The sequence below is a fragment of the Scyliorhinus canicula genome, chromosome 2 (assembly GCF_902713615.1).
Source record: "Scyliorhinus canicula chromosome 2, sScyCan1.1, whole genome shotgun sequence".
NCBI lineage: Eukaryota > Metazoa > Chordata > Chondrichthyes > Carcharhiniformes > Scyliorhinidae > Scyliorhinus > Scyliorhinus canicula.
Window position 1 is genome coordinate 157,532,648 of NC_052147.1, and position 26,869 is coordinate 157,559,516.

Here is a 26,869-nt window from a genome sequence, read left to right on the forward strand (position 1 = left end):
AAACCCCGTGATCTCCACTGAATGGGAGTCAGAGGCCAGGGCGATTTTCTGCTTGACAGGATAGACAGGGAGAGCGCAGCGTCTTACCGTGGTAGGGTATACGAAACTCTTTGTGCTCCCGGAGTCCAGTAGGCAGGTTGTTTCGTGCCCGTTGAGCACGACCTTCGTTGTTGCCATAGAGAGGGTGCGGGGTCGAGACTGGTCCAGAGTGACTGAAGCGAGTCGTGGCAGATAGTCGGAGTCATCATTGGGTGATGCGTAGTCACCCGCGGGGTCCTCGGAGCCAATCCAAGATGGCGGCGCCCATCGGTCATACATGGTGGGGGGTGGACAAAATGGCGGTGCCCGTCCCCCGCACGTGGCATTGGAAGCACAAATGGCGGCACCCAGAGGTCGCACGTGGCATTGAGGAATGGGGGTAGCGAGGTTCGCGGGCCGCATGGGGCCCTCAAAGAGAGAGGAGGGGGAGTCCCGCGGTCGCTGCCCGGGACCGCAGCGACCCCACGAGTGGAGGATGTGTAGCTTCTGCTCCCTCGTCGGTATGTTTTCCGCCGTACTGAGGTAGCTGTTGAAACAAGCCAGCCAGTGCTTGAATGTGGCTGTTGCATTAGCTGCGTGGGGGCTAAGTCGTAGACACTCCGGCTTGATGCGGAGCTCCATCCTTTAAAATCTTGTAGATTAAATTGATGCGCGATCAATAAGCACAGAAACGAAGGAGTAGTCCGAATTGAAGGCTTTAATCTACAAGAAGTGTGCCCAGCAGCTTGAGCACAGAAAGAACGATGGCTGCTGGGTCCACGGGTTCTTATACTCCGCCTCATGGGCGGAGCTACCATCATCTTGATCAATGAGAAAGCAACACTTGGGCCAATGGGCTGCGAGTCTTCTCCATCAATAGCAGCTCACACTCCCAGGTATCATAGTACCTCTAGTCATACTACCACAACCACCCTTCCTCTTCTCTTGTGGTTTCCCAATTTTTCTCCCCCCACCCCCGTCCCCCCCCACCCCCGGTTGCGCAGTCCTTGTTTCTTCATCTTTTTTTTTCCCCCTGGCTTACTCCTCGTTGCTGGCCTCAAACAGGTTTTGGAACAGGCCAACAAACTGCCTCCAAGTATCCCGGAAGCCTTCCTCTGACCCTTGGATGGCGTACTTAATCTTCTCCAGGTGGAGAAATTCCGAGAGGTCAGCGAGCCAATCTGCAGCCGTGGGTGGTGCTGCCAATCGCCAGCCGAGCAGGATTCTCTGGCGTGCGATTAGGGAAGCGATAGCCCCCTTCCCTATGTGTAACTCTGGCTGCTCCAATACCCCGAAGATTGCCACTATTGGGCATGGCCACCCTCGCCCCCACAATCTTGGACATTGCCTCGGAGAAGGCTGTCCAGAACCCAGCAAGTTTGGGTCAAGCCCAAAACATGTGGGTGTGGTTGGCCGGGCCCCTCTGGCACCGCTCACATTTGTCCCCCATCTCCGGGAAGAACCTGCTCATTCGGGTTCTGGTCAGGTGCGCTCTGTGCACCACTTTGAGCTGCATTAGGCTTAGCCTTATGCAGGAGGAGGTGGAGCTCACCCTGCTCAGTGCTTCGCTCCAGAGTCCCCATCCTACCTCTGTCCCCAGTTCGTCCTCCCATTTTTGTCTGGTCCTGTCCAGTGGTGTTCGGGCTCTGTCCAGTAGCTGTCCGTATATTTTCCCACATAGCCCCCTCTTCTCGCTGCTTGTGCCTATCACTTCCTTTAGTGGTGTGCTTTCTGGGGCCCCGGGGTACCCTACTGTCCCTTTGCGGTGGAAGTGCTTTATTTGGAGGTGTCTCAATTCCTGTCCTTTTGCTAGTTTCCACTTCCTCGTCGGGTCGTCCAGTGTCACCAGTCTGCGCCCTACGTAGAAGTCCCCGACCGTCAATGTGCCCCCGTCCCACCTCCATCTTTTGAAGATGGTATCTAGCATGACTGGGGGGAATCTGTGATTGCCGCAGATGGGGGCCATAAGGGACATTTTGGCTATCCCGAAGTGTTGTCTCAACTGGGTCCACGTTCTCAGCATGGCTGCTACCACTGGGCTTGTTGTGTACCTTGTTGAGGAGGAAGGGAGTGCTGCTGTGGCCAGGGCCTGGATGGTCGTTCCTTTACAGGATGCCTCCTCCATTTGTACCCAATCTGTGTCGGGTTCTTGTACCCAACTCCTCACTTTTTCTGTCGTTGCTGCCCAGTGGTGGTATTGTAGGTTCAGTAGAGCCAGGCCCCCTCTGACTTTCCCTCTTTACAGTGTCGGTTTTGGAATTCTCAGGTTCTTGCCCCCCCCCCACAAACACCATGATTAGCCTGTCTACGTTTTGGAAAAAGGCCTTGAGGGTGAAGATTGGGATGGATCTAAACAGGAAGAAGAGGAACCTTGGCAGTACGTTCATCTTGATTGTCTGCACTCTTCCTGCCAGGGAGAGTGGGAGTGAGCCCCACCGTTGAAGGACTTTTCTTACTTCCTCCACCAGGCTGGTCAGGTTCCACTTGTGGATCTGTGTCCAGTCTCTGGCTGTCTGGTCCCCAGGTTGCGGAATCTGTTCTGTGCCGTTTTGAACGGGAGCCCCTTCAGCTCTGTTCCTCTCCCGTTTGGCTTCACTGGGAATGTCTCGCTTTTGCCCAGGTTAGGTTTGTAGCCCGAGAAGGTTCCAAACTCTTTCAGTATTTGCAGTATTGCCTCCTGTGGCTTCGAGACATAAAGGAGCAGGTCATCTGCATGGAGTGAGACTCTGTGCTCTCTGTCTCCTCTCCGGATTCCCTTCCAGCTTTTTGCGTCCCGCAGGGTCTATCGCCAGGGGTTCTGCTCAACCTTGTTAGCGGGGGGGGGGGGGGGGGGGGGTCCTGGCAAGCACGGTCCCGGCGAATCAGCTGGTGAGCCTCCATTTGCGGCGAGAAGCCCATGAAACCTTGTTAAATGGACCAATTAGCACGGCAGCACGGTGCCCCAGTGGTTAGCACTGGGACTGCGGTGCTGAGGAACCAAGGTTCAAATCCTGGCCCTGTGTCACTGTCCGTGTGGAGTTTGCACATTCTCCCCGTGTCTGCGTGGGTTTCATCACCACAACCCAAAGATGTGCAGGTTAGGTGGATTGGCCATGCTAAATTGCCCCTTAATTGGAAAAATAAATAAATAATTGGGTACTCTAAAAAAAATTTTTAAAGTGGACCAATTAATGTTGCCTGCCTTGCTGGGCTGAGCACTGGGAAGCTTGCGGCAATTCCGCTCGCTACCACACTTAGAAATATTTCCGGAGAAGTTCCGGAGAACTTCCATAGAACACCTTACAGAAGACCCTACAGAGAACACATTATAGAACAACAAACACATAACTCCTTATGGAGAATCTTATGGAACCACTCATCCCTATCCCACAATGTATCCGAAGTAGGTCAGTTTTGCATTGGCAAACTGACTTTGGGCCAAATTGATGACTAAATCGGGCAACTGCAGTTTGAATAACTCCTCCAATTGTTCTACATTCTCCTTCATGGTGTCACTGTAACTACTACATCATCCAAATAGACCTCGCAGATAGGCAGTTGGGTCACTATTTGGAACATCAGTCACTGAATTGTAGTTGGTGCATTTTAAAATCTGAAAACATCACTTTACACTTGGAGACTTAAAGGCGATGTCTCTTTGCTCTGGGTGTTAAATTAACCTGCAATATGACTCTGGAGTGTGTTATGCTTCTTGAAAGAATGCTCGAAGTCGTCTTTAAATTAAAGGATGGTTTATTGTGCTCCACAATAAATTACAGAATTGCACTTGAGAATGTGCTGCTCTTCAATGTTCTGCAACTAGGCCCAAAAGACTTGCAGCCCTGAGTTCACTTCCACGTCCTGCCTCCTTAACCCTCCGGTTCCAGTGGGCGAGGGCGGGCCTTCGGCGTTCCTCTTATATGTCCCCGCGCTGCCCCCTGGTGGTACATCCATTTCCCATCAGCCCCTTCTGTACACACTCAGGCGAGGATCACTACAGAGTGAAGCACTGAACAGGGTGAACTCCACCTCCTCCTGCGCAAGACTAAGCCTAATGCAGCTCAAAGTGGTGCACAGAGGGCACCTGACCAGAACCACAATGAGCAGGTTCTTCCCGGAGGTGGAGGACAAATGTGAGCACTGCCAGAGGAGCCCAGCCAACCAAACCCACATGTTTTGGGCTGGCCCCAAGCTTGCTGGGTTCCGGACAGCCTTCTCCGAGGCAATGTCCAAGGTTGTGGGGGTGAGGTTGAAACCATGCCCAATAGTGGCAATCTTCGGGGTTTTGGAGCAGCCAGAGTTACACATGGGAAAGGGGGACAACGCCCTCGCTATCGCTTCCCTAATCGCACGCCGGAGAATCCTGCTCGGCTGGCGATCAGCAGCACCACCCAAAGCTGCAGACTGGCTCGCTGACCTCTCGGAATTTCTCCACCTGGAGAAGATTAAGTACACCACCCGAGGGTCAGAGGCAGGCTTCCTGGATAGATGTCGGGCGGTTCCAAAACCTGTTTGAGGCCAGCAACGAAGAGTAACCTAATAAGAATTTTTTTAAAACACCAAGATAGATGAGGTGCCAAAAGACTGCGCAACCCGGTGGGGGAGGGGGGGGGGGGGGGGGGGGGGGGAGGAGGCAGAAGGAAGGTGGGGAAACCACGAGAGATGAGGGAGGGTGGACTACTCCCCCCTTTTTTCTGTTTTTTCTCCACTCTGTCCGGAAAATAAAAGAAAAGCACAGCCAAAGCCGGGGGGGGGGGGGCAGGCAATGGGGAAGGGGGGAAGGGGGTGGAACCATAGACCAATCCAACGGGCAACGAACTGCATGTAGGGTCAGTTAAACGAAGGACAAACTAAACCTCTCTGTATAATAAAGGAAATTAGCGTGGGCGAGAAAAATATGATGTGTATATATACAACTGCTTATAAATATGGGAAATGCCAATAAAAACATTTATTAAAAAAAAGAAAAGAATCTGGTAGTAAAAAAGTCCTGCATTAGTAACCTTTGAATGTAAATAAAAGGTTCCCTTTGTAACTATGTACATCATTGTAAATAAGGAAACGTGATTATGAAAACTATGGTCACAAATGCGGGCACAACCAGTGACATATATGTTGCTTATGTGCTTGTTCTGTTTTTTAAATTTATGTGTTATGTAAATTTTGATGTTGTGTTAAAATTCCAATAAAAATACTTTAAAAAAAAATTAACCTGCAATACCATTTTAATAGGTTGATTTTTGAAAGGGAATGGCGCCCTGCCTATTCTATCGATACAGTCCTCCAACCTTGGAATTGGATACAAATCTGTTTTGGTGATGGCATTGGGCAGGATTCTCCGGAGAGATTTCGAAGTGTGGTGTGAGCGGGAACTGCCGTGAACTTCCCGATGCTCGGCCCAGTGAGGCCAGCAACACTATTCAATGCTAATTGGTCCACTTAACAAGGGCCCACTGGCATTGGCATCCCCCCGCCCCTCCCCCCCACCTACCCCCCCACACCACCGAGACCCTTCCACCCCCATCTACCGAATCCACTCCCACACTCTCCATGAGATCCCCAGCCCTCCCTTCACCCCCCTTCTCTTCGGCCCCCTCCAACCCTTCCTTCACACACCCCCTCCCACCATTGTGAACCGCACATGTGGCCAACGATGCCCTCTATGTGTCTCCTGTGGAAAACTTTACAACTATCGCTGGGAGAGGGATTGGCGGAAGGACGCCGTACTTAAGAATCCTCACCTCCTTCGCGGAGCGTGCCCTAGAGGTGACTGGGGTGACCGGGGACAGGGCAGTCACCCATGTGGAGGCTGGCGGATGCTGCAGATATGAGGAACCAAAGGCTCCCCGTGGGCTGTTATTGCCTTACTGACTGACCAATCCCTCTCACTGACCACATGTCCATTCTCCCACAGGTCCTCCACCTGACGGCGCCGGCCCACCCCAGGTGGCCCCTTCTACAGCCTTCCAGGAGACCAACTCAAAGGGGAGCTCCGAGGAAGACACGATCAAGGTGTCATAGCTGTTACCCCCACCCTCCACTACAGCAGATACACACACCTCGGTGAGAAATGGTAGTGGTCAGGCTTCTGGGGCACAATCTGGTGAGCACCACATAGCTGATGATGTACCTAAGATGGAGGCAGGAACCCCCTGGCGAGGGCCTTTGGATCCTGGGACCCAGCTGGGTCCTAGCCTGATGCTGACCCTGTGGTACAGAGGTGCCCGGAGCTGATGGAGATGTTAGGGAGCAGTCAGGACACTCAGAGGGAGATGTCAGCAGCTCTCCAGCAGGTCTATAGCCGATTTGAGGTGTCCCACAGGCTACAGGTGCTGGTGATGTCGCCGGCAATGCATGGCACTGAGGCCACCACTCCTAAGGTGGCAACCGCAGTGGAGAGCCTGGTGCATGAAATCGGCACCAAGACATATCTCTGTCGGTGGCGGTCATGCCTGAGGGCCTCGGCAGAATATCTGCCTCGTTGGCACCCAGCACCAGGCTGAGCTTGATGAGGATCTGCGGGACATGTTCCTCTCTCAGATGGGATTGGCCGACGTGCCCCAGTTTCAGATGGGCATTGCCAAGGCGCTGCAGAGCATGGCCCTCTCACTGAGGAGCATCACCGACACGACGGTGCAGGCATCAGGGAGCCGCCAGAACTGGCAGAGCCAGATGATGTAGGGGCAGCCGGGTTTCAAACCAGCTGCCCCTCTGACCGAAGGTGAACCCCGGGGCCCTATGAGCACCATCCAGGAGGAGGCGCTGGGTGACTACCCGGATCTGTCCCATGGAGTGGCAGCAGTGGCACCAGCTCACCCGGGTTCCACCCATTTGATGTGGCCACATTTCACAGTAAGCACCTGGAACATGGCGGCATGGCTGTGCATGTGCCATGACAAGTGCGCCAAGGCCCTCTAGCCCCAGAGGATGCCCACCAAGGACATCAAAGGCCATGGGACAAGTTAAGTAGCTGGCTGCCTCACCTCAGATGTGCATCCTGGGGACACACCCAGATGTAATAACAGAGCTAGGAAGTCAAAACACAGAGGCTCACGGAGGCACAGGAGGAGGGGATTGGCATCATCGGGAGAGTTGGCAATTGTAAAACACAAAAAACACACTTGACCACAAGCAGTATGACACCTCTGTCACTTTTTTCCGTGATGTGGCCTGACCTCCGAACCCTTGGCCCACGTCTACGGGCATCTCCCCCTCCCCTTGCACTCACCCACCCACCCACCTACCCACCCGGACGTGGACATTGTTATGGGCCAGGGTTTAGAGAACCCCAAAGTGTATCATGGAGTTTACCTGACCCACAACTTTTAATAGATTGTGTTATAGGGAGCACACGACCCACTCTACAGGTGTGGTACAGCAGAAATCGAAAAGTATTTTTTAAAGCAAAACAATGTTTATTCTATGAATTCCAGTTAACCTTTATAAAACATACAGTGAACATCTTAGCAACCATCAATTCAAATACAACCCCCAAAGCACACAGACTACCATTTCTTAAAGTGACATTCTCATGACAACATGTCCCCGGGGCTGCGTCCCATCCCCTGGATGTTCGGCTGTTGGCTGCTGCACGTGTGGTAATGCCTCTCGCAGTATTAAGGCAATGTCCAGGTATAAAGGTGTGATTGGGATGCTGGGCAATGACTCCCACATGCTACATGGTCCACCCATCCACGAGAATCCACTTAGGTTGTGTGAAGACTCATTTAACCGCGATTGCCAATTCCCAATAAACAATAGCTTTCAGGCATACGGCTAGAGGCCTCGGCAGTCGGTGGCGGTAAAGGATGGGCATTAGGGCAAAAGGGCAGGGGCTAGGTTTGCCCCGGAATGGGTGCACACGGTCCAGGGGTTGGCATGCGGATGTCCTCGAGCACCTCCCTTCCCCACATAGCGGCCCACCTCTGCGTAGGGTCCCCCATTCCCAGTACCCCCCTCCAGCCGAGGGTTCACCCCACCCCCCGCTGAGCACTGGGGCGGCAAGCCCAGCGCCCCCCCGGCTCTTTGCCTGTGAGCAAAGATGACAACTCACCTCCTTGGCTCCCCGCAGAAGCCCTTCTGCTAGCCTCACCTTTTTTAAAAGGATTACTAATTGGCGCCAGCGTGAGCAGTTACTGGGGAGTCGAATGAATTATGGAGACCGTTGGATATGTGGTAGCTCCCATTAATTGTATGGAAATGGGGCTTAAGTGGTGATAATTGCTTTCTCGCCATGCTACGGCGAGATCCCGATTTCGCCAAAGGGAGCTGGCCGGTTGCGTCGCAAACTATTTGACACCTGCCGCAATTCTCGTTTTCGTGCTCTCCCACTATTCACCAGCCTCGTTTGACTCAAGCGGGAGCGCAACGAGACCAGAGAATCGTGCCCATTGGCTATTCACTCTATCCATGCCTCTCATCACCTTGTACACCTCTTATCATGTCAACACTCTTCCTTCTTCGCTCCAGTGATGAAAGCACTCACTCCCTCAACCTTTCTTCATAAGGCATGTCTTCCAGTCTGGGCAGCATCCTGGTAAATCTTCTCTGCACCCTTTCCAAAGCATCCACATCCTTCCTATAATGAGGCGACCAGGACTGGACACAATATTGCAACTGTGGTCTAACCAGAGTTTTATAAAGCTGCAGCAAAACCTCGCGGCTCTTAAACTCAATCCCCCTGTTAATGAAAGCCAACACACCATACGCCTTCTTAACAACCCCATCAACCTGGGTGGCAACTTTGAGGAATCTATGTTTGTGGACCCCAAGATCCCTCTGTTCCTCCACACTTCCAAGAATCCTGTCTTTAACCCTGTATTCAGCATGCACATTCTACCTTCCAAAATGAATCACTTCATTGATTTGTTGAACTCCACCTGCTACTTCTCAGCTCTGCTCTGCATCCTGTCAATGTCCTGTTGTAACCTGCAACAGCCCTTGACACTATCTACAACTCCACCAACCTTCGTGCCATTGGCAAACTGAATAACACATCCTTCCACTTCCTCATCCAAGTCATTTATAACAACCACAAAGAGCAGAGGTCCCAGAACACATCCCTGTGGGACACCATTGGTCACCGACCTCCAGGCGGAATATTTTCCATCCACTACCACTCGCTGTCTTCTTTCAGCCAGCCAATTCTGTATCCAGAGAGCCAAATTTCCCTGTATCCCATGCCCCCCGACTTTCTGAATGAGCCTAACATGGGGAACCTTATCAAATGTCTTACTGAAATCCAAATACACCACATCCACTGCCCAATCTTCATCAATGTGTCTCGTTACATCCTCAAAGAATTCAATGAGACTTGTGAGGCATGACCTGCCCCTCACAAATCCATGCTGACTAACTTTAACCAAACTATATTTTTCTAAAGAATCATAAACCCTATCCCTCAGAATCCTTTCCAGCATTTTGCTCACCACAGACGTAAGACTGACTGGTCTGTAATTCCCAGGGATTTCCCTATTCCCTTTCTTGAACAGGGGAACAACATTCACCTCCCTCCAATCATCCGGTACTACTCCAATGGAGAGTGAAGACGCAAAGATCATCGCTAATGGCACAGCAATCTCCTCCCTCGCTTCCCATAGTAACCTTGGGTATATCCTGTCTGGCCCAGGGGATTTATCTATCCTAATACTTTTCAAAGTTTCCAGCCAATGCTCCTTCTTAATATCAACCTGTTTGAGTCTATTAACCTGGTTCATGCTGTTCTCATGAGCAACAAGGGCCATCTCTAGTGAATACTGAAGCAAAATATTCGTTTAGGGCCTCCCCAACCTCCTCAGACGCTAGGCACAAGTTCTCTCCACTACTCTCTGCCCTACTCTCACTCTGATCATCCTCTTATTTCTCACGTAAGTGTAGAATGCATTGGGGTTTTCCCCAATCCTTCCCACCAGGGCTTTTTCATGTCCCCTTCTGGCTATCCTAAGTCCAGTTCTGAGATCCTTCTGGGGACTATAACCCTCTAGAGCCATGCCAGATCCTTGCTTCCTCAACCTTACGTAAGCGTCCTTCCTCTTGACTAGAAGGTCCACTTCTCTTGTCATTAAAGGCCCCTTCACCTTACTATTCCTTCCTTGTCTCAGTGGGACAAGACTATCCAGCACTCGCAGCAAGTGATCCTTAAACAACCCCCACGTTACTGTTGTGCATTTCCCTGAGAACAACTGTTCCCAATTTATGCTCCTCAGCTCCTGTCTAATAGCAGTATAATTTCCCCTCCCTGTAGCCACCTGGGGTGGCCACTTCCCGATTCCAAAATGGATGCCCGCAAAGAATGCAGGGAAAATTGGCCAGGCACAGGAAAACAAGCAGGTGTAAGGTTTCCTGTGTATTAAGACTTGCAGAACCCAGACAGAACCAAAACCAATAGCCATCTACATACTAATGAGCAATTCCCAGAAACAATTAGAGACATTGAAGCAATCGGGACCAAACCAGACTCCCTGGCGCCAGCGGGAGCCAGGACAAAGGAAGGCCAACAGACACATAGGAACCGCCCAACGATCAGGGAACAGCTCCAGTATTGGAGAAATCGATTGAAACGATTGGGATATGGTCCAATCAATTGGGACCAGGTCCGGGGCCCGCCCAGAAGGGCGCGAAACCCCTGGGGACTATAAAGTAGAGTCCCCAAGTTCAGTTCGCTCTCTGGCAGCTCTCAAAGAACTCTTGACCGTGACTCTCAACAAGGAGAGACCTGCCTAGCAGCTGCACCAACCAAGTAAGTCTCCAGTCAATGCACGCTATGAGATAGGCGCTCCTAGCTACTATTCCATACCAGCTTGAAACCTGCAGACTCAGAACCAGACAAAGGCCATTGTTCCTCTGACCTGGTGGGCCATTTGAAAGCTAAGTATAGGCCTTTAGTTATAGCGATAGTCTAGTAAGTAGAGTTTTATGCATGAGTAGTGATTGACTGTGTGTATACTAAATGTGTTTTGATTTGAAACTTACTAACTGGTGTATTGAGTTATTGATCAGCACTTGGCTTTGAACCTCGTGGTGGTATCAGAAAGATACTTGGCGACTCTATAGCAAAGGTTATTAAAACAGAGCAATTAAGTAAAAGCAACACCTAGCAACATCCCCCAATTAAATACCTTCCCATACCGTCTATTCCTATCCCTCTCCTACTATGGTAACGGTCAAGGAGTTTTGGTTACTGTCACCGAAATGCTCTCCCATCGAGACATCTGACACCTGGCCAGTCGGCCTATCTACAAATTGAGTCAGGAATCCTTCCTGGACACACCTGACAAAATCTGCTCCATCCAAACTATTTTCACTAAGGAGATTCCGGTCAATATTAGGGAAGTTGAAGTCACCCATGACAACAATTCTGTTACTTCTGCACCTTTCCAAAATCTGCCACACAATCTGTTCCTCCATCTCTCTGCTGCTATTGGGGGGGGGGGGGGGGGGGGGGGGGGGGGGGTCCAATAAAGTGACTGCTCCTTTCTTGTTTCTGACTTCCACCCATACTGACTCAGTAGACAAACCCTCCTCAACTACCTCCTTTTCTGCAGCTGTGATGCACTCCCTAATTAACAGTGCCACACCCCCTCCTCTTTTACCTCTCTCCCTATTCTTCTTAAAACATCTAAACCCCAGAACATCTAACAACCATTCCTGCCCCTGTGAAATCCATATCTTCGTAATGGCCACAACATCATAGTTGCAAGTACTGATCCATGCTCCAAGTGCATCTCCCTTATTCCTGACACTCCTTGCATTGAAACAGACACACTTTAACCTACTTCACTGAGTGCAACTTTGCCCTATCAACTTTCTATCCTTCCTCACAGACTCGCCACACACTATTTCTGCCTGTTCAACAGCTACCCTATCCTCTGATCCGTAGCTCTGGTTCCCATCCCACTGCTAAACTCGCTTAAACCCTCCCAAAGCGCTCTAGCAAACCTCCCGCCCATGATATTCAAAGTGTTCTTTGTATTGTTCTTCAGGACGGTGAAGGTTGTCATGTTGACAGCAAGCAGTGTTTAACAAACAGAGCTAATTTATTACACTTCACTTAATTAGATTTGAACATTTAGGGCAGCAGGGTAGCATGGTGGTTAGCATAAATGCTTCACAGCTCCAGGGTCCCAGGTTCGATTCCCGGCTGGGTCACTGTCTGTGTGGAGTCTGCACGTCCTCCCCCTGTGAGCGTGGGTTTCCTCCGGGTGCTCCGGTTTCCTCCCACAGTCCAAAGATGTGTGGGTTAGGTGGATTGGCCATGCTAAATTGCCCGTAGTGTCCTAATAAAAAAGTAAGGTTAAGGGGGGGTTGTTGGGTTACGGGTATAGGGTGGATACGTGGGTTTGAGTAGGGTGATCATTGCTCGGCACAACATTGAGGGCCGAAGGGCCTGTTCTGTGCTGTACTGTTCTATGTTCTATGTTCTATTTGCTAAGGAATTAGATGAGTAAAGAATACACTACACTTCTACAATACTAAACTATGCTATCAGCTAAACTAACTCTCATCTACTCAGTCTGGGTCCCTTCCATTCTCTCCCACCCTCTCCCAGAAGTCAAGTAGGCATGTGATTTATATGGTTGCTCTACAGCACCGTCTAGTGACTAGAGAAGTAACATTACATTAACCCGTTATATTGTTTATAATATACACATATTTTGACAACCCCCTTTCTTTGAAAAATTTTAATTTTACATTCACATTTACATATAGGCAGTGTATGGGCAATGTACAATAATGAACATTATTAAAGTTAAATCAGTGTTAAATCAGTGATTTAACTGATTGAGTTCATAGATTGAGACAATCAGGTTTCTTTCTTGATCTCATTGATCTTCTCAATCCCACGTCATGGAGTCAGAATTCTCTTTCTTCTGATTAGTACTTACATCAGTCAGTTGAGTGGCGGATAATGTAGTGCTCAATTTCAACAAATGTCCTGGAAACCTGCTGTTTGTGAACAATTGGTGAGGATTAATTGAATGAAAATGAAAATTGCTTATTGTCACGAGTAGGCTTCAAATGAAGTTACTGTGAAAAGCCCCTAGTCGCCACATTCCGGCGCCTGTTCGGGGAGGCTGTTACGGGAATCTAATCGTGCTGCTGGCCTGCTTGGTCTGCTTTCAAAGCCAGTGATTTAGGGTTGAATCGGCGTTGGAGGTTGCTTCACCTTCAGCAATGCACAACAATTTCTCCTGAATATCGACCCTTCCGACGTTTTTACAAGATAGGAATGTGGAGCTGTCTGCCTTAAAACACAATGAATCAAATGAAGTAGTGCAAGACTATCCACCTGTTGGGCCTTGTACAAGTGCACAATCTCCTGGAACTAGCTGGCTCAGCTTTTTGGCTGACTTGTTATAATACAAGTTTTGAGTTTGCTGCTGCTGTCTCATCTTGTTTATGATTGGTTTATCATCATGATTCGGTAGTTAGACTTGGTAATGTGGTACGCAGCTGTCTGTTCATAAGAAGTTGCGCTGGCGAGAGACCTGTCGATAAATGAGTAGCTCAACGACGTAATAAAGCTAGAAAAAAATATTGTCTCGCCTCATATGCTTTCTTGAACAATTTCTTCACAATACCCAAACCTTTCTCAGCATTCCCATTGGACTGGGATATAGAGAGCTTGACGTGACGTGATTAAAATTGTAGCATTTAGAAAATTCAGTCCAACTGTCGAAACAAGGTCCATTGTCCATTACGACTGTCAATGGTATCCCATGTCTAGAAAAAATATCTTTAGTTGCCTTGATGATTGATTGTGAACTTGAGTTTGAAAGTTTAATTACTTCTGGATGATTTGAGTAATAGTCAATATTGACGAGGTAGTCTTTGCCTTGAAAGTACAAAACATCTATTTCCATTTTAGACCATGGAATTGTAACAATATCCATCATTGTCAATTTCTCTTTCTGTTGAACAGACTGGTTTCTTTGACAAATGTCACATTCAGAAACATAATTTTCAATGAGTGAATTAATGCCAGGCTAATATACGGATTGCCTTGCGCGTCGCTTACATTTCTCAATACCCTGATGTCCTTCATGGATCTGGGTAAGAATATTTATAGGAATGACTATTTAACCAGTTGAGTAAAAATTCATTTACCACAGAGAGATCATCTTTAACACTTCTGAAGCTGGAACAGCTTGTAATTGGCCATCCATTAGTCACGTAATTAATCACTCGCTGCAAAACGTCATCCTTTGCAATTTCTGCTTTAATTAGTTTTAATTTGAGATCGGAAACAGGTAGTGTGTCAGTTAGCATGTCAGCCTGAGAATCTATCACCTGCACAAGATCTGGAATCTTATCTTTATGTTCAGTAGTACGAGATCATGTATCTGCAAGGATTAGATCTTTTCCTGGAGCATATACTGGACAAAAAACATACTTCTTAGTCTCATAAATATAATAATGAAATCTTTCAACACCCGTCACCAGACCAAGACATTCTTTTTCAATCTGTGCGTAGCGCTGTTCTGTGGGCGGAATGGCTCGAGAAGCATATGCTACCTGTCTCCACAGGTCATTTGAAGTCTTCTGTTGAAGAACAGCTCCTATCCCGTCTTGACTCACGTCTGTTGAGATCTTTGTCTTCTTTATCGGATTGAAAAATGTGAGAACTGGTCTGTGGTCAGTGTGGATTTGAGGTCGGACCATTCCTTATCATGTTGTGAAGTCCAAGAAAAAGAAACATGTTTCTTGATCAATTGTCGAAGAGCTCGCCCTAGAGAAAGATTCGGAATAAGTTTGTCAAGAAAGTTGACAACTCCAAGCATTCTCAAGATTACTTTTTGTTTATCGGAACAGGCATTTTGTGTATAGCTTTAACTTTATCAATGTCCAGTTGCACACCATCCTTAGATATGAGATCTCCCAAAAACTTCAGTTTGGAAATCCCAAATTGACACTTGGATTGGTTGAGCTTCAATCCATACGAATCGCTGCATCACAGCTTTTGTAGTAGTCTGGAATTGTGCTCTCCTGATGTTGCAGACCAGATGATAATATCATCGATATACACCCACACCCGTACCCCATCAATACCTTCTGTTATGTTTCCATTGTTCTATGGAAACTTTGGAGGCAGAGATAATTCCAAAAGGCATGCGTTTGAAACAATATCTTCCATACGCCGTGTTAAAAGTACAGAGCTTTCTGCTGGACTTATCAAGTTGTAGCTGCCAAAATCCTTTTGAGGCATCTATCTTGGAAACGATGTTTGCATGTGCCATCTCTTCTGTAATCACTGCGCTTAGGAATTGAATAGTGCTCTCTTCTGATATTCTTGTTCAGATACTTTGGGTCTATACATATTCCCAGATCGCCATTAGGCTTTCAAACACATACCATGGAACTAACCCAACCGAAGGTTCAGTTATCTTAGGTATGATGTTCCATTTCAGCATATGAACCAGTTCCTGCTTGAGACGGTCTTTGAGAGGGGCTGGTACTCTTCTCGGAGGATGTATTACTGGTGTAACAATTTCTTTAAGCTGTGTTTTATAGGTAAACGTTAACATGCCCATTCCAGCGAATACATTTGGAAATTTAGCAACAATGTCCTCTATGTCACCTTGCTGTGAATCAACACATCGATTGGTGCTGTGAATCCTTTTCACAAGATTCAGCATCAAACAAGCATCAACACCTAGTAGAGATGATTTATTTGCATCAACTATTTCAAATTGCACTGGCAGGTGGATTTCATTGTTGCTTACTGTAAGACAACACGGTCCTCGTGTGCTAATGATGTTGCCATTGTAGTCCCTTAGTTGGAATTTAGTTGCTTTAAGTGAAGGAGGACACTTTATCTCAGAGAGTCTGATTCAGTGAGCAGATCTGCAGGAGCTCCAGCATCCAGCTTAAAACATTTTTTTGACACATTTATTTTTAATGGTGTGCTCCAATCTTTCTTTAAATGAACAGATGATATCTGCTTTAAATTTGGCTTGTCAGCAATATCAATCTTGTTGACTGAGTGAATAAAGAATGTGTCTTCCAAATCGTATTCTTGTGTTAAAATATTGGAATGAGATTTTTTTTTCTCTGGGCCCACCAGCCAGGTCCAGTGCCTGCTGCTCCTCGACGATGAGGGGCTGCAGGTCTGGTGGCCCCCTCCGGTCTTCTCTCTCTCTTTCTCTGAGGTTATGTATGCCTTCTACTGGGTAGGGGGTGGGTGGGGGGAGGGGAGAAAGACAGATAGCGCACAGTGTTAGGCAGTCGGACGCGGGCAGCACAGGGGGTGGTGGCCTTTGTGACCAGGGCACCCGGCCATGGCATTATGGGTGCTGGCATGTGGTGCAGGTTAAGGTGCATGCACACTGCCAGCCAGCGCCGGCCCTAGGGTTGCTGGCGCCCCGGGCAAGCTGAACTTCGGCGCCCTTCGGGGGGGGCGGGGCCGGGGGGAAGGGGGGCGGGGCCGGGGGGGCCGAGGGGGGCGGGGCCGGGGCCGGGGGGCCGAGGGGGGGCGGGGCCCGGGGTGGGGGTGGGGCGAGGGGGGGCGGGGCCGAGGGGGGGGGCGAGGGGGGGGGGCCCAGGGGGGGGCGGGTCCGAGGGGGGGCGGAGGGGGCCACCCTGGGGGAGGGCGGCCACCGCGCATGCGCATTTGGCACCGGCCCAACTGCGCATGCGCGGGACCCGAGTCTGGCGCCCCCTAGCACATGGCGCCCCGGGCGACTGCCCGAGTTGCCGGTGCCTTGGGCCGGCCCTGCTGCCAGCGGGTGGGGTTCGGTCACCTTCCAAGTTGGGGTGGGGGGTTACGGGTGTGTGGGATGGGGGTTGATGCCAGTGGCATGGTGCTGGAGGACCTTGGCTGAGCCTAATAAACTGCGGTCTTAATAAACTATACCCCATTCTTGGCACACTCACAGACCAACAACACAGAGGGGAAAGGGTGATGGAGAGGTAAAGAAAATATTAATAAAAATAGAAGGATAAAGGATCTTAATGCACTAGCTTGACTTCCAGTTAAGATCTTTCTGCTGTTCAAGCTTTCGTTTTGGTACTTCTTCCTTTTAGGCTTGAGATGGTTTTCTCTGGCAAGGTTGTCTACTTTGTCTGTAGATTCAAGGTTATTTCAAGTTTATGGAAAAGATGTGCCAGGCAGTCACTGGTTTTAGAACAATAAAGCAGTTCTTTATTTCAGCAGCGAGAGAGAGACTGTTCCTTTCACTTCCAAGGTCAAAATAACTTCTGCCAAGTGCTCTCAGAAAGCATCATGCAGGAACCAATCACTGACTGTTGTCAGGCAGAACACTGTCCCTGGCCAACCCACAGGTTGCTAGTTAGCAAGTCAAACCAACTGCCTCCAAAGCAGGTTCCTAAGATTCACTCGCCGGGAGTCTATTTCTCCTTTCCAAAATAAAAAACCTGGAACACAATGTCCTGACAAGCAGGCTGCTTTAGCTTGAGTCCTCTACTTAAAGGCACATTCAAAATATGGGTCCATGTATCAAAATAATCAAATTAAAATAAAAGTAATGAGAACTAAGGAAATAAACAGGAAGACCTCTTACAAGAGGTTTACACATAACACCTTATGGAGTAACGTACATAGAACACCTTATATATTATGCCTCATGGAGCAGTTTTTGAGCATCTTACACAGAGCACCTTATAGAGGAAGTGAAACCGAATACCTTATAGAACAGCATTTGGAGCAAATCACAGAGCATGTCATAAAGAACACCTTATGGAGCAATTTACACATAACACCTAATAAACTGCTGTCAACAGTTTTGTAACTTTAATACAAATTACAAGTAATCTTTTATTACGTGCAATACTATAATTAAACTGGCAAAAGCAGCTACTAGAGCAACTCGCAAAGAGGATCCTAGAGAAAAATCTAAACAGAACATCTCACTGAGCAGTTTATGCAGCAACTGATAGAGGAACTGGCACCAACCCCCATCCCACGCACCCGTAACCCCCCCCCCCCCCCCCCAACCTGGAGGGGGACCGAACCCCACCCGCTGGCAGTGTGCATGCACCTTACCCTGCACCACATGCCAGCACCCATACTATACAGAATGCCTTATGGAGCAGCCTCTAGAGCAACTCACAGAAATTCTTATCCAGCAGCTAATAGAGCAATTTATACAGGACACCTCATAGAGCAGATTATGGAGAAAGTCAAAAATAATATTCTACAGAACATAGAACTTACAGTGCAGAAGGAGGCCACTCGGCCCGTCGAGTCTGCACCAAACCAGTTAAGCCCACCTTATTCCCGTAACTCAATAACCCCTCCTAACCTTTTTTGGTCACGAAGGGCAATTTATCATGGTCAATCCACCTAACCTGCACATCTTTGGACTGTGGGAGGAAACTGGAGCTCCCGGAGGAAACCCACGCAGACACGGGGAGAACGTGCAGACTCCGCACAGACAGTGACCAGCGGGGAATCGAACCTGGGACGCTGGCGCTGTGAAGCCACAGTGCTATCCACTTGTGCTACCATGCTGCCCATACACAATTTACACAAAGCAACCTACACAGAACATCTCACAGAGAAACCTACACAGAATACTTTATCGAGCAACTTATACAGAACAACTTATAGAACACCTTTTAGAGCAACCCACACAGTACATAGAACATCCAATACAGCAGTTTGTAGAGCAACTTAAACAGAACACCTTTTAGAGCAATTTATACCACAATTCACACAGAACGGTTTATAGAGGAAACTACACAGAATAGCTTAATCAGGAGCCGACACAAACAACCTTATAGAACACCTTAAAAACCTGCACAGAAAATCTAATAGAAGGGCTTACACAGGCAGCTTATAGAGCAACATACACAGAACACCATATAGAGGAACCGACACAGAAAACCTTGTAGAGCAAATCACACAGAATGCCTATCAAAGCAATTTATGCAGAACACCTTATAGGGCAGCTTGTAGAGCAACTTACTCAGAACACATTATAGAACATCTGGCCTGTAACTGTTAATCTGCAGGGAGAGAACCAGAGAGCATCCTGGGAAGGTAAGTGATTTTTATTTTTAATTTTATTACCTTGTCAAATTGTGTGTGGGGAAGCTGTAAAGCTGTGACTTGATTGGCTGGTTGGGAATCTGATCCAAATTTAAAAATTAAACATTGTTAAACTAATGAAACTTAATTAATCAATTATAGTTAATATAATTGATATTATAGTTAATATCAAGTTAATTATAATTTAGAGGGGTATCTGTTCCTCGCTCTGGGTGAGTGTGCTTAACACTCAATTTGGCTCTGTTTCGCTACTTAGCTCTGGAGTTACCAGGTATCGTTACGATACCGCCACAAGTTTCAAGGTGAAGTTCAAAGCAATAAAGCCATACACCAATTAGTAAGTTCAAACAACTGAGTTTATTATAATACAATTATAATAACTACCCATGCACACGCTAAGAGGATTAAACTATTCCTACCGCTAAATAAACAAATACTTATCTCGAAGGAACTGCCGGATCAGGGGGCAAGACCTCTTGCTCTGCTCTGGTCTGCAGACTTCAGGATGGTACGGATTAAAAAGGGGGTCAGGAGTGTCTATCTCTGGTAGCAATTGTTGTGAGACACTTACTTGCTGGCGGCTGCTGTCCCAAACCTCTCCTCTCTCTCGTTCAAGGTCTTCTTGGCAAAAGCTGGTTGAGGTGCTGGTCCACAGAGGAGGGCTGGTCAAGGAGAGAGGAGGGCTGGACAAGAAGAGAGGAGGGCTGGTCGAGGAGAGAGTAGGGCTGGACAAGAAGAGAGGAGGGCTGGTCAAGGAGAGAGGAGGGTTGGACAAGAAGAACAAACTAAGTGTGGGACCTGTCTTTTATAGGTCCCAGGGATCCGCGCCCCTTTGGGCAGACTCCTTTACCTGCTCGGAATCGAATGGGTCTCTTCCCAATTGATATGTTTGAATCCCCCCAATACTGAGGCTGTCTCTCGGCTACTGGGCGGGCTTTCAGGTGGTTTGTTTTCGGACCCCGCTGGTGCCGGGGTGTCTGGTATCCTATACAATGTTGCAGTTACTTCCCCATTTGTGTCCACTGCCTCTGGGATCGTTCCATTAATATGCTAACTATCCCGAAGATTGCCTCATTAGTATGCGGAATGTTCGTTTTGGTGCTGTCTGCTCTCTTAGCAGACAAAATCCACATTTGCTTGGTGCAGCCTGCTGGTGCTGCAAACATTGTCCATTTTAACCTGTATGCTTTGCGTTCCTCCATTTTGTATTTAGGGAATGGTCAACTTCGGTGGCTACAATCTAAGCCAGAGATCGGAAAGTACTGTATTTAGCTTTCATATTTATAGTAGAAATCTAGTGCAAGGAAACATATAGTTAACAGTAGTTAAAAAAAATAATTAAATTTACTAATTAATTAACGCAATGTCAATTAGAGGGGTGCAGTGCTCTGACTGTGAGATGTGGCAGATCCGGGAGGCTTCCAGCGTCCCGAATGGCTTCATCTGCAGAAAGTGCAGCTGACTGGAGCTCCTCACAGACCGCATGGTTCGGTTGGAGCAGCAGTTGGATGCACTTAGGAGCATGCAGGTGGAGGAAAGCGTCATAGATAGCAGTTATATAAATGTGGTCACACCCAAGGTGCAGGCAGAGAAATGGGTGAACACCAGAAGTAGCAGGCAGTCAGTGCAGGAATCCCCTGTGGTTGTCCCCCTCTCAAACAGGTATATCCCTTTGGATACTGTCGGGGGGGATAGCCTATCCGGGGAAAACAGCAGCAGCCAGAGCAGTGGCATCACAGCTGGCTCTGATGTTCAGCAGGGAGGGTCAAAGCACAGAAGAGCGATAGTCATAGGGGACTCTATAGTCAGAGGTACAGATAGGCGCTTCTGTGCACGTGAAAGAGACTCCAGGATGGTATGTTGCCTCCCTGGTGCCAGGGTCCAGGATGCCTCCGAACGGGTAGCGGGCATCCTGAAGTGGGAGGGCAAACAGGCAGAGGTCGTTGTACATATTGCTCTTAATGACATAGGCAGGAAGGGGCATGCAGTCCTGCAGCATGAGTTCAGGGAGCTCGGCAGAAAGTTAAAAGATAGGACCTCTAGGGTTGTAATCTCGGGATTACTCCCTGTGCCACGTGCCAGTGAGGCTAGAAATAGGAAGATAGAACAACTAAACATGTGGTTAAACAGCTGGTGTAGGAGGGAGGGTTTCTGTTATCTGGACCACTGGGAGCTCTTCCGGGGCAGGTGTGACATGTATACGAAGGACGGGTTGCATCTAAACTGGAGTGGCATAAATATCCTGGCCGCGAGGTTTGCTAGTGTCACACGGGAGGGTTTAAACTAGTATGGTAGGGGGGTGGAAAATACAGGAGCAATAGGTCAGAAGATGAAAGCATTGAGGGATAACTAGGGAATAGGGCCAGTATGGCTCTGAGGAAAAGCAGACAGTGAGATGTTGCTGAAAACAGCGGGCCTGGTGGCCTGAAGTATGTATGATTTAATGCAAGAAGTATTACGTGTAAGGCAGATGAACTTAGAGCTTGGATTAGTACTTAGAACTATGTTGTTGTTGCCATTACAGAGACCTGTTTGAGAGAAGGACAGGATTTGCAGCTAAACATTCCAGGATTTAGATGTTTCAGGCGGGATAGAGGGGGATGTAAAAGGGGTGGCGGAGTTGCGCTACTGGTTAGGGAGAATATCACAGCTGTCCTACGGGAGGATACCTCAGACCCTCATGGCAGACTGGTACAAAAGGTGAAGTCACACGGAATCAGGGGTGAGCTGGCACGATGGATACAGAACTGGTTAGGTCATAGAAGGCAGAGAATAGCAATGGAAGGGTGCTTTTCTGATTGGAGGGCTGTGACTAGTGGTGTTCCGCAGGGTTCAGTGCTGGGACCTTTGCTGTTCCTTTATTACAGTAAGAAGTCTTACAACACCAGGTTAAAGTCCAACAGGTTTGTTTCAAACACGAGCTTTCGGAGCACGGCTCCTTCTTCAGGTGAATGGAAAGGCTTGTTCCAGAAATGTTTATATAGGCACAGTCAGAGATGCCCCGGAATGCGAGCACCTGCAGGCAATCAAATCATCAAAGATGCAGAGAGAGAGGTAACTCCAGGTTAAAGAGGTGTGAATTGTCCCAAGCCAGTTCAGTCGGTAGGCCTCTGCAAGTCCAGGCTTGTTGGTGGGGGCCGAATGTAATGCGACATGAATCCCAGATCCCGGTTGAGTCCGCATTCATGCGTGCGGAACTTAGCTATAAGTTTTTGCTCAGCAATTTTGCGTTGTCGCGTCTCCTGAAGGCCTCCTTGTAGAATGCTGACCCGGAGATCAGAGGCTGAATGTCCTTGACTGCTGAAGTGTTCCCCAACTGGAAGGGAACAGTCCTGCCTGTTGATAGTCGCACGATGCCCGTTTATTCGTTGTCGCAGCTTGGGACAATTCACACCTCTTTAACCTGGAGTTACCTCTCTCTCTGCATCTTTGATGATTTGATTGCCTGCAGGTGCTCGCATTCCGGGGCATCTCTGACTGTGCCTATATAAACATTTCTGGAACAAGCCTTTCCATTCACCTGAAGAAGGAGCCGTGCTCCGAAAGCTCGTGTTTGAAACAAACCTGTTGGACTTTAACCTGGTGTTGTAAGACTTCTTACTGTGCTCACCCCAGTCCAACGCCGGCATCTCCACATCATGGTTCCTTTATTAGTTCAGGGCATTGAGTGTAAGAATTGGCAAGTCATGTTGCAGCTGTATGGAACCTTAGTTAGGCCACACTTGGAGTATAGTGTTCAATTCTGGTTGCCACACTACCAGAAGGATGTGGAGGCTTTAGAGAGGGTGCAGAAGAGATTTACCAGGATGTTGCCTGGTATGGAGGGCATTAGCTAAGAGGAGCGGTTGAATAAACTTGGTTTGTTCTCACTGGAACGACGGAGGTTGAGGGGCGACCTGATAGAGGTCTACAAAATTGAGGGGCATAGACAGAGTGGATAGTCAGAGGCTTTTTCCCCAGGGTACAGGGGTCAATTACTGGGGGGCATAGGTTTAAGGTGCGAGGGGCAAGGTTTAGAGTAGATCATTGATCATTGCTTGGCACAACATCGAGGGCCGAAGGGCCTGTTCTGTGCTGTACTGTTCTATGTTCTATGTATGAGGCAAGTTTTTTACACAGAAGGTAGTGGGTGCCTGGAACTCACTGCCGGAGGAGGTGGAGGAAGCAGGGACGATAGTGACATTTAAGTGGCATCTTGACAAATACATGAATAGGATGGGAAGAGAGGGATACAGACCCAGGAAGTGTAGAAGATTTTAGTTTAGACGGGCAGGATCGTGGGCACAGGCTTGGAGGGCCGAAGGGCCTGTTCCTGTGCTGTACTTTTCTTTGTTCTTTATCTTATAGATCAGTTTATCGAACAGCTTACAGAAAAACTATAGAGCACCTCACACACATGACCTTGTAGAGCAGTTTACATAGAACATCTTATGGTGCAGTTTTTCGAGCAACTTACACAGAACAACTTCTAGAGCAGCTAGTGGAGCAATTTATACTGAACACCTTAGAGAGCAGATTAATATAATATAATAATCTTTATTGTCACAAGTAGGCTTACATTGGAATGAAGTTACTGTGAAGAGTATACGGCAACTTACATGGCACCTTACAGAAGAACCTACAAAGAACACAAGAACACTAGGTACGACACCTTACAGAGCAACTTATATAGAACACATTATAGAGGAAGCTAAGAATACATTATTCAGGAAAATACATAAAAACCTGAGATTTCACTTTATAAATGAACCTACACGGAACACCTAACTGCAATTTACGTAGAACACTTTATCGAGCAGATGATAGAGAAACCCACACAAAGCACCATCCCCCAGAGAGAGGAGCAGAGGCAGAGGGAGGGGATGGAGAGAAAGAGAGAGCAACGCGCGCTCTCGACGCAAGTGTTCTGGACCATGCGCGCCCCCGCGCGGGAAAACGCGCGCTCACGTTGTTCGAGCCCGTGCTGCAGAGCCGGGATTGCGGAGCCGGAGTTGTCGTTTCCTGATCGCAGCCCCGAAGAAAGGGCGTTAGGTTTGGATTCTGGCCGCATTGATGCGGCTCCAGGAGTGAGACAGAGTCCTGTCCCCATCAACATGTACCCGGGGAGGAAGAGGAGGAAACCCGTCCAGAGGGCGTGAGTACAGCCCGGGAGAGCGAGGGACATTGGAGTTAATATCGATCGGGATACTAGGGGTTAATCCAGACTGGGAGATTGGGGGTTAATCCAGACTGAGAGATTGGGGTTAATCCAGACTGGGATATTGGGGGTTAATCCAGACTGGGAGATTGGGGGTTAATCCAGACTGGGAGATTGGGGGTTAATCCAGACTGGGAGATTGGGGGTTAATCCAGACTGGGAGACTGGGGGTTAATCCAGACTGGGAGATTGGGGGTAAATCCAGACTGGGAAATTGGGGGTTAATCCAGACTGAGAGATTGGGGTTAATCCAGACTGGGAGACTGGGGGGTTAATCCAGACTGGGAGATTGGGGTTAATCCAGACTGGGAGACTGGGGGTTAATCCAGACTGGGAGATTGGGGTTAATCCAGACTGGGAGATTGGGGGTTAATCCAGACTGGGAGATTGGGGGTTAATCCAGACTGGGAGATTGGGGGTTAATCCAGACCGGGAGATTGGGGTCAATCCAGACTGGGAGATTGGGGTTAATCCAGACTGGGAGATTGGGGGTTAATCCAGACGGGGAGATTTGGGTTAATTCAGACTGGGAGATTGGGGGTTAATCCAGACTGGGAGATTGGGGGTTAATCCAGACGGGGAGATTGGGGTTAATTCAGACTGGGAGATTGGAGTTAATCCAGACTGAGAGATTGGGGTTAATGCAGACTGAGAGAATTCGGGTTACTCCCACTTGCCTGGATACGGGCAACTCGAACAACATTCAAGAAACATGACATCATCCTGCACAAATTGCCTCATTGATGCGGCTCCAGGAGTGAGACAGAGTCCTGTCCCCATCAACATGTACCCGGGGAGGAAGAGGAGGAAACCCGTCCAGAGGGCGTGAGTACAGCCCGGGAGAGCGAGGGACATTGGAGTTAATATCGATCGGGATACTAGGGGTTAATCCAGACTGGGAGATTGGGGGTTAATCCAGACTGGGAGATTGGGGGTTAATCCAGACTGGGAGATTGGGGGTAAATCCAGACTGGGAAATTGGGGGTTAATCCAGACTGAGAGATTGGGGTTAATCCAGACTGGGAGACTGGGGGGTTAATCCAGACTGGGAGATTGGGGTTAATCCAGACTGGGAGACTGGGGGTTAATCCAGACTGGGAGATTGGGGTTAATCCAGACTGGGAGATTGGGGGTTAATCCAGACTGGGAGATTGGGGGTTAATCCAGACTGGGAGATTGGGGGTTAACCAGACTGGGAGATTGGGGTCAATCCAGACTGGGAGATTGGGGTTAATCCAGACTGGGAGATTGGGGGTTAATCCAGACGGGGAGATTTGGGTTAATTCAGACTGGGAGATTGGGGGTTAATCCAGACTGGGAGATTGGGGGTTAATCCAGACGGGGAGATTGGGGTTAATTCAGACTGGGAGATTGGAGTTAATCCAGACTGAGAGATTGGGGTTAATGCAGACTGAGAGAATTCGGGTTACTCCCACTTGCCTGGATACGGGCAACTCGAACAACATTCAAGAAACATGACATCATCCTGCACAAATATGGCCGCTTTATTGACACCCTATCCAACACCTTAAACAATCACTTCCTCCATCACCGACGCACAGTGGCAGCAGTGTGTACCATATACCAGAAGCACTGCAGGAACTCACTAAGGCTCCTTAGATAGCCTCTTCTAAAACCCGTGACTACTACCATCTAGAAGGACAAGGGCAGCAGACACATGGGAACACCGCCACCTGCAAATTACTCTCCAAGTCACTCACCATCCTGACTTAGAAATATATCATCGTTCCTTCACTGTCACTGGGTCAACATCTGGAATTCCCTCCCTAGCAGCACAGTACCTACACCACATCGACTCCAGTGGTTTTAAAATGAGGCTGACCATCACCTTCTCAAGGGGCAATTAGCGGTCAGCATTACAAGCTGCAAATAAATAAAGCCAAATGTAAACTGTGACGTTGGGATTAATGCAAACTGTGGAAAGTGTTTTGTGTAACCTGGCATTTGGGCAAATGGTGCAGGCTCTTTCCATGGCATTTACCTACACTGTGATTGCGCTGTCATCAAACTCGTGCACAAAGTTGGCTGTCAGTCTGTGTTACACAGGTGCACTGACCTGTGTTATTCTGTTTCTTGTCAGAGTGAAGCCTGTGTTAGCCGACGGAATAAAATCTAACCCTTCCAAGAGACACCGTGACCGGTTGAACTGTGAATTGGACCGCTTGGCATGCCTGCTACCTTTCACTGAAGATGTGACCTCGAGTTTGGACAAACTCTCCATCCTCCGCCTCAGCGTTAGCTACTTGCGATCCAAGACTTTCTTCCGGGGTGAGTTAAGGGGGGGATATGGGTGCATGGGGGAAGATGTCCTTATGGTGGTTAGTGGAGAGTGGGAATGCCAATCCCCAGAGGCAGTCCATTTCTCCTGTTGTCTTTGTGATGCAGTTAACATGGCTAGTCAGTGTTTGAGGAATTTTATAGATAGTGTACACAGACACTAGCATATCTACTTCATGCATTTGCATACATGACAACAGTGACTACTCCTCAAAATTACCTAATTGGTTTGTGCTGTTGAAAGGCCTTTTCCAAATTGAAGTCTATCCTTTTGTTTCTGATGCCCTGAACATTGCTCCATCTGCAACAAGGGCTGTTCATATTCTTTATTACATATACTTTTTATTACTTCATGGAGAAAGGTCACT

At 48.4% G+C, this 26,869-nt stretch overlaps 1 protein-coding gene across 4 annotated transcripts in view; it reads left to right on the top strand.

Moving 5' to 3' along the window:
• The first annotated feature begins 23,925 nt into the window (after window positions 1-23,925).
• Window positions 23,926-26,869, top strand: part of ahr1b (aryl hydrocarbon receptor 1b) — a 217,215-nt gene continuing 214,271 nt past the window's right edge. For 2 of the 4 annotated variants that reach the window (XM_038788103.1, XM_038788110.1), the window contains exons 1-2: window positions 23,926-24,140; window positions 26,305-26,492. In XM_038788103.1, the coding sequence (XP_038644031.1) occupies window positions 24,100-24,140; window positions 26,305-26,492 (229 nt within the window). In that variant the 5' untranslated portion in view covers window positions 23,926-24,099. Of the gene's footprint in view, window positions 24,141-24,896; window positions 25,029-26,304; window positions 26,493-26,869 lie in introns of those variants that run through there. The other 2 variants (XM_038788107.1, XM_038788112.1) reach the window with 2 other exon arrangements.